This window comes from Condylura cristata, unplaced genomic scaffold, assembly GCF_000260355.1.
Source record: "Condylura cristata isolate star-nosed mole 26May11 unplaced genomic scaffold, ConCri1.0 scaffold00002, whole genome shotgun sequence".
Taxonomy (NCBI): Eukaryota; Metazoa; Chordata; class Mammalia; order Eulipotyphla; family Talpidae; genus Condylura; species Condylura cristata.
In genome coordinates, this window is record NW_004567103.1 from 5,474,266 (window position 1) to 5,482,403 (window position 8,138).

The window sequence follows — 8,138 nt, forward strand, 5'->3', positions numbered from 1 at the left end:
GCATTGACTGTGAACCACACTTCTCCCAAATCCTGCCCTTCAAATCTTAGTTTCACAGACAACAGAGGAAAACCAAGGAAGAATTTGTCTGTCTGAGCTGTGACTGCTACAATAGCCTGAGTGTCTCACACCCCGACATTCATTTCTCACAGCTCTGGGGCCCAGAAGCCCAAGAGCAAGGTTTAGGCATATTCCACAGCTGTGTCCTCACATGGCAGCATGAGCTCTGGGGTCTCTTTTATTATGAGGGCGTGACTCCCGTTATGAGAGTGTCATCCCCAAGACCTCCTCTAACCCTAATTATTTCCCAATGATCCCTCTGTTAATAACAATCACAGTGAGGGTTAAGTTTCCGTTACATGAATTGGGGAAAGGGACACAAACATTCACTCTCTTCATTTGTAAACATAAGAAATCGTCTCAGCTTATGGGCCTGGGCTTAGAAACCATGAGGCAGAGTCTAGCCTAAGGCCGCGCACACACTATTGACAGAATGGGCTCCCTGCTGAGGCATGTGAGGCATCTGTGCTTGCTCCCAGAGGTGCCCCCTCCTACAGCAGAGCCTACGGAGATCAAAGAGGCTGGTAGAGGCTTCTAGAAGGGTCTGTGGTATAGAGTCTTCTGAAAGGGGTTTAGAGAATGTTTATGTCTCCCCAGAACTTGAATTGGCTCTTAGAGCCATGACTTACAGACAAAACATGGGAATAACATGGTGATTCAGAGCACCAGGGTTTTCAGAAAGACTAACGAAGAGATAATAGACTGATTTTATGTTCCTGTGACTTTGTATTGACATGGGACTTGCCTCCTGGAGCACAGTGGCTGGGTGTGGTGTAAGGCCATCAGTGACCCTTGAGGAAAAGCCTGACAAGAAGGGGCAGTTAGGAACCACTCACAACGAGACTCCAGTGACAATGGGCACATCTTCTCACCTAGAGCTCCTCTGTGCCAGACAACCAGGTAGAACTACAAAAGTGAATCATGTGAAGACTTTCTAGCCTTTCCTCCTTTTTCTCTTAGGTCTCACTTTGTTCAATGTAAAAATTATGTGTCCAATATAAAAATTATGCCTCAGATCACTCATACACACCAAGATATAAGTAATTATTTATATGCATCTCCATAACTTACTAATAGCCAAGTTCCTCTTTCTGAAGTTATTTGCATTTTAAAGCAAACCTTAACCTAAGCAGGTTTATGGTCTTTTCAAAAAGTTCAGGAATCTGACAAACCAGAAGTTCAGCAAAGAGACTGAGACAACTAATAGTATCTGAGATTCTATCAGTAAGGTTGATGGAGCTGAATGGAGCTGACCCCCCATCACTGTGGTAGTGAACAGTCAAGAGAGAGTATCCTGCCCTCTCAGAGTAACTGCCACACCCAGCCACTGTGCCCCAGGAGGCCAGTCCCATGTTTGCTTCTTTTCAAGTGCCACTGCCTCAATCTCGTTCCATTTGTCATTGCCTAGATTCAGTTTCCAATCGTGTGAAGCACCCTATTGACAGAAAAATATTGAATAAGTAGCCCCAAGACAGGCATGTATATTTTTTTCCAACTTAAAGTAGCTTCGTTTATTTTTTTTTCTGTTACTTTGTTATTGAGGTAACATTGATTCAAAACACTGATTATGATTTAGAGGTACAAGTTCATACTTACCACTAAGGTACCCCTAGTCCTTTGGGCTATTTCCACCTTTTGCTCCCTACCTGTCCCTTCCTCTGATAGCCTCAACTCTCCAGTCAAATTTCCAGGGTTATTTGGCTTGTCTTTGTCTGTTACTTTGTTTTCTTCCTCTGTATTCTACATATAGGTGAAACCATATGCTATTTGTCTATCTCATTCTGACTTATTTCACTTTGGTATAATCTCCTTCACTTCCATCCATATTGGCTCAAATTCCAAGGTTTTATCTTTTTTAGTATTCCATTGTGTATATGTACCACATCTTTTTAATCTACTCTCTTTCCTTGGGTGCTAAGTTTTCTTCTACAACTTGTCTGTTGTAAATAGTGCTACATTGAATATTGAAGAACATATTTCCCTTCAAATATGTGTGTTTGTATTCTAATAGATACCTATGTGTGGAATTTCTGGATCAAATAATAATCTATTTTTAATATTTTAAGAAAACTCCATACTGTTTTTGATAGGGACTGGACCAGTCTGCACTCCCAGCCAACAGTATAAGAGAGTTTCTCTTTCTCCATAACCTTGTTAAAATTTGTTATTTCTGGTCTTTTTGATGTAGACTATTTTCATAGGTGTGATATGATATCTCAGCATGATTTTGTTGTGCATTTCCCTGTGCTTATTGGTTTTTTGCATGTCTTTCTTAGAGAAATGTCTATTTAGTTCTTCTACCCATTCCCCCCCTCCCATTGGGTTACTTGTTTTCCTTTTGTTCAATAACATAAATTCTTTGTAAATCTTGGATTTATAAATTGTGTCAGATGTACAAATACTTTCTCTCATTTGTTGGAGTAGAAATAGTACTTCACTGTTATGATAGTTTCCTCTGCTGTGCAAAAGCATTTTAGTTTAACTTGGTTCCATTTGTTTCTTTTTGCTTTCATTTCCTTTGTTATTGGAGTTGACTCCCTACAGACATCTCTGAAGCTAATGACTTGAAGCATTTTTTTAAATGTTTCTTCTTGATTTCATGTTTTACATCCACATTATTAATCCATTGTGAGTTAATTTTTTGTGTATGGTTTGAGATAGTAACCTAGTTTCATCCTTTCGCACATGGCCATCCAATTTCCCATTGTCATTTGTTAAAAGAGGCTTCCTTATTTTGTTGCATATTCTTGGCTCCTTTGTCATAGATTATCCTGTCTATATAAGTGTGTGTTTATTCTGAGCTCTCATTTCTATTCTGTAGGTCCGTGTGTCTATTTTTATTCTAATACCATACCAATTTGATTACTATAGCTTTGTAATATAGTTTGAAACCTGTGCTTATGATACCACCATTCATATATTTAATGATAGATGTGCATATATTAAAATTCAAGGATAAATTCTTAAAGCTCAACCTTGATTAATCTGGATAGTAACCCACATTTCAAGTAATCTTGATCATTTTAAATGTATTTGACTCACATTTGTTCGTTTCTCCTGTCACTAGCAAATATTTGTTCAACACCTATTGGGTACAGACACAAGATATTGAATGATGGCTGAGATGCTGTCCTGCCCCACTGAGGATACAATCTATAATGTAATTGTTATTGGTTACCATCTGTCTTCCTTTTCATATCACCCTAAAATTCTTTGAGATTATGTTTATATGTCTGTGTAAAAAGTTAAGTGTTTCATTTTACAACCTAGAAAAGTTCTTTATTCTGATTAAGCCAACACAAAGCAAGCATGTACAATCAAGTGCTGATTTCTTTAATTGTGCAAATTGTGCTACCACAGCTGGAGAAGTCTGAGTTAATAGCTCTCTATATGACAGCGTCCCAGTAACTGAAATGAATTAACAAATTCAAACTGAAGAGAGGGGAAAAAATCAGAAAAAAAAAATGGACATTCCAGTTTCTGGCTCAATTTGAAAGTCTGAACAAACACAAAAGAACAAAGCAAAAATGTCCTAGAAGGAAATACTGAGAAAATAGTAACTGAACCACAACTCTTATCTTTTCTAACAAAGAGATCCTTCTTTATTGTAAAACTATACCAAATTCCTAGCCTATCCTTTGCCCAATGTTTTAAATAACTATCATTGTGATAGTCTCTTACCCCTGAAATACACACGATGCTGTAGAACAAAGAGCATTATGCAGGATGTTAGAAGAACATATGGATGCCAAGTAGCAACTTTTCAGCTCTCAAGCTCTCATTCATAGTCAGTGTTCATTCCACAGGGCTGTTGACTGAAATTCCTTTTGCAATGAAAATCCAGCTTCTCTTGATTTTGGTGATGGGGAGGGGAACTTTTCAAGATGGAATGAGGTGACCCAACCCAAATGTTTGCTACTTTATTATTTGGCCTTTCTTTACACATTCAATGAAATTACCTGTGATACAGATAGAAGGGGCTAGTAACATGTTATAGAGCCCTTTCAGAAAGAGGCCAACCCAGAGAAGAAAGTAGACCTCAGGAAATTGTTCACCAGTCCAGAAGACTGACTCTGGAATGAAGAATTCCAACTAGTATCCCACATGGAAGACTATTGTTGTGAAGAATATCATTCAGTTAAAATGATAATTTGAACTGTTTAAAAAGAAAATAAACTGTTACTAGTGCCATTTGAAAATAGCCTGGAGATCTTTTGCCTCTGGAAGAGTAGTAGAATGAGATGATTTTGAGGACCTTCTGAGAGAGGTGAGTCTTAACTCTATGCTTTATTTTAGTTTCTAGATGTTGTGCGTCTGGTTCATCAGAAGTCCTGGAAAGTGGGGGACATCTTCCACGCAGTTGTCCAGTACTGCAAAATGCATGAGGAGCGAAAGGAAGGCACCCCAAGTCTCTTTGACTGGTTGTTGGAGCTGGGGTAAGAAGGCAGCACTGTCCTGCAGAGTGCTCTTTTTCTTTAGTCCAGCTTAGATTATAGTGGTTTGTTCTGAATTTTCTCAAACCATTACATCACATTAGCAGAACTATTAAAAAAAATCTGCTTTTCAAGACTTTTTGCACAAAAAAAATGTGAAGAAAATATAGGTCTGTACAGATCAATACAACCTGTGGCTGATTTCAAAATAGCTTGTATTAAAAGTCTGGAAAACAGGTCTTAATGAAACCTTAATGGGACTCAAATTAAAAGCTTATCGCTAGATTCAAACACCAAGAAAACTGCACTTACATATTTTTGACAATATAAAATGACATGTCATGTCTCCAATTACTAATTCAAAATCACTGGAAACAAAGTCACTGTTCAAGATATTTTTGGGACCTTTACTTTACATTTCTGAGAAACTTAAGGGGGCATTAGCCCAAATAAAGTCTTAAGGTATAGCTGACAAATTTTCAGAATTTTGATATGAAAGTTTGCACTTTCAAACCAATATCAGTGGATATTAACAGAAATCCATGCTCTCTATCGACGTGATTTTCCTTACTCACTGCAGCTCACTGATAAGTACTCTATCTCCCCAGAACAGCCCATGAAACTGTTGCCTTTCAGTGAGAAGAGAGGAAGATCAATCAAAGATATCATGTATGTCTCTTCATTAGTTGGATGTCATGATTATAGAATTGATTATAGAATTCCTACCCTAAGGGAAAGCTTGCTTTTTTATTAAAAAAAAAAAAAAGTCTTTTGAGAAAAAAAACTTGCTTGTGTATTCAACTATATAAGGCATAAGCTTTCATTTTATTTTTATTGTAAATGATAAGAGATTGTTGTCCTAAATAATAATTGACCAAAGGGTTCACATGAGGGGATTCTTGTCTGACATCAGACATTGACATGAGCTCAGTGCCCCTGTTTCAGTAGTGTGTAGTACCCACAGGGCAGACCTGTTCTTCAGAGGATGGATGCAGGTTGTGATATGACCAGCCGGGATCATAGACGCCTGATGCAAAGCTACAGGCATTTCATTTGGGAAAAAAGAAAACTTTATTGTATTTTAATAACAGAGATTTACTCTTTTAAAAGATATAGGTATCTCCCTGAGGAGGCTTCTGTCTCAAATAATTAGCTCCACTGGCTTTTATTTTCTTGATTAAAGAGGGTGTTTATTAAAGATTCCTGAGATACTGTTTGCACACTAGTTTTTAAAGGTGATGAAATCATTGTAGATATGAGCAAGGCCCCCTTCCTCGATGCAGAGCTCGTAAGTCATCCACATTCTGAAATATCAAGAAAGCTCCCCACACACACTCTCCACTTTGGGGGGTCATTCCCAGGGTTCATGAGGCATTTATCACAAATAACCCAAATTTAAGTTTAAGTGACACATTAACCAGACATCATATTCTAAACTGCATCCAACATCTCAAACTGGAAGTTCTTGTGTGGTTAACTGGAAATGATATATTTATTTTTTAAACAACTCCAGAATATTGTGTGTAGACTTTTGTTGTGATCAAATGAATGTTTACTTATCCTGCAAAGCACAAATACTGGATTGTAACCATGTGATGAAGTTAATATATGTTGTGCCCAATGTTGCAAACTAATCAATAAATTTTTGTTGCATAATTATGGATCCTTGTTTCTCCAGAAAGCTTTAAAAAATAGGAGATTGATGGAATGAAGGTATATCTAGGTCTTAGATCAGTATTTCTGTCCCTTCTCAGTTTTTGAGGAAGCAAGCAAGCATTCTTTGATTACATTTGCCAGCATCAGTGGCCAGTGTGTCTCATGCTTGGCACCGTTGACAGTGGGGCTGAATAATTCTTTGTCAAGAAGACTGTCGTGGACATTGTAAGAGGTTTAGCGGCACCCTAGGGCCCTAGATTGCAATAACCGCCTCCTGGCAACTAGGAAAACTAGAGATGTTCCCAACTCCCCAACACCCCCTAGGAACCAAATGTCAACATTGGTTGAAGAACCCTGACTTAAATATTGCAAATAAGGGCCAGAGTCTGGTGGGAGGATGGGCTTTTTAGGGAAAAAGAGGCCCAAGACAAGCAAAGAGTCTACAGGCCTGGAGAAAACACAGCAAGAGGCAAGTGAACCCATTATATTTAGAGGTGAATGAGTCACTGATCTTTGGACTCAAGCAATAAATCATTAGAATTTACCTAAATAAGGTAATGAGAAACAGGGTGCTTTAGTAAGTACCCCACTGGTAAGAAGGTGTGATGGGTGTGTGTAGAGAATTCCCCCATCAGCTGGTGAGCAGCAACATATATAAACAAACTCTGGGCTTTGGCAAGGGAAGACTTTAAAGAGTTAGGACAGGAGAGGTACCAGCAGGAGCATCCTGCAGGTGTGCACAGGGTGGTGCAGGGTGTTTTCTTTTACAGAGGAGTGAGCAGAGTCAGTCAGATGCGGTGTGGGGCGTGAGTGGAGATGGGCAAACGGCAGGCCTGCTGGGACCACAGAAGAGACACCATTGTGCCCAGACTCAGCGTGTTCAGGGGAATGGGCCAGGAGAAGCACGGGCCCAAGTTCAGGGACCTGAACTTAAGTAACTTTGGCCTCGCAAGCATTTTGCTCCAATTGAATTGTGGATACACACAGGTAAGTTCTTCCCTGGTGAGGCCCAGAGTGAATTTTCCAGGGTTCTCGTCAGGGTGACATGAATCCAGTGTGCAGATCTTTGCTTCCAAGAAGCCGCCAAGGTAAGATCTGGACAGCCTGGGAAGGCACCTGCAGCGTTTGAGCAGCATGATCCTCCTGAGTGACAGCGCCCTGCCCGCCATGCTCCCGGGCAGACCGGCCCACGAAGCTGGGCTGGCTGAGGGCTGCCATCGCTGTTTGTCCTTTTCCCGCCTGCCTGTCTCTGACAGCGGCAGCACCGTGGGGAGGGAAACAGGGCGAGTATTTCTTTGTCCAGAAATGCATCTGCTGTTCTCCTCTGCTGATCGTGACGGCTGTTCTAGTGAAACCTGTTCTGGTCAATGTCCTGCTTGATGCAGGAGCCCACATTTCCCCCCCCTCGCCCGGGGGACACCTGGGTGAGGTTTGGGGGTTCTGTGGGGTCATCCGACATTTCTCTGAATGGGGAAACAGGAACCCCGTTTCATCTCCCTATGGTACTGGACTATGGGGTGGTGTCATACCTGTAGGGTAAGCAAATATTGCTTCCATCAAAAATTAATTTAAGGGCCCTCCCTGGTGGCGCAGCGGGTTAAAGCACAGCACTGAGAATCTAAAGCCGCTTCCTCATGAGTTCGATTCCCGCCTGCCCCGGAGGTGACCACATGGCGTGGCAGACCTCTCCTGACCCGCCCACTGCACCCCTCAGCAGTGTACTTCATCGATCTGCCTGTTCTGTTCCCCACTCTGTCTCTGGTGAAGCCTCTCACCGCCCCTGAGCCTCTGGCCTGTACCCCAGTTCTGTATGCACAAATAAATAAATCTTTTAAAAAAATTAATTAAAGAATAAAATACAGAGCATGGGCAATGGGACAGGAGGGTGTTTGGAAGTGTTTGGAGCCAAATGTGAATGAACTTGAATATCCAAGTCAAATGTGAGATCCATCCAAGCAGCATGGTATTTTATGCATATTTATTTTGAAA

At 40.6% G+C, this 8,138-nt stretch overlaps 1 protein-coding gene across 1 annotated transcript in view; it reads left to right on the forward strand.

Annotated features, from left to right (window-relative positions):
- SPHKAP (SPHK1 interactor, AKAP domain containing) overlaps positions 1-6,115 on the forward strand; it is a 98,110-nt gene extending 91,995 nt beyond the window's left edge. Inside the window, exon 12 of the mRNA XM_012725211.1 lies at positions 4,357-6,115. Within this exon, the coding sequence (XP_012580665.1) occupies positions 4,357-4,500 (144 nt within the window). The 3' untranslated portion in view covers positions 4,501-6,115. The remainder of the gene's footprint in view (positions 1-4,356) is intronic.
- The last annotated feature ends 2,023 nt before the right edge of the window (positions 6,116-8,138 follow it).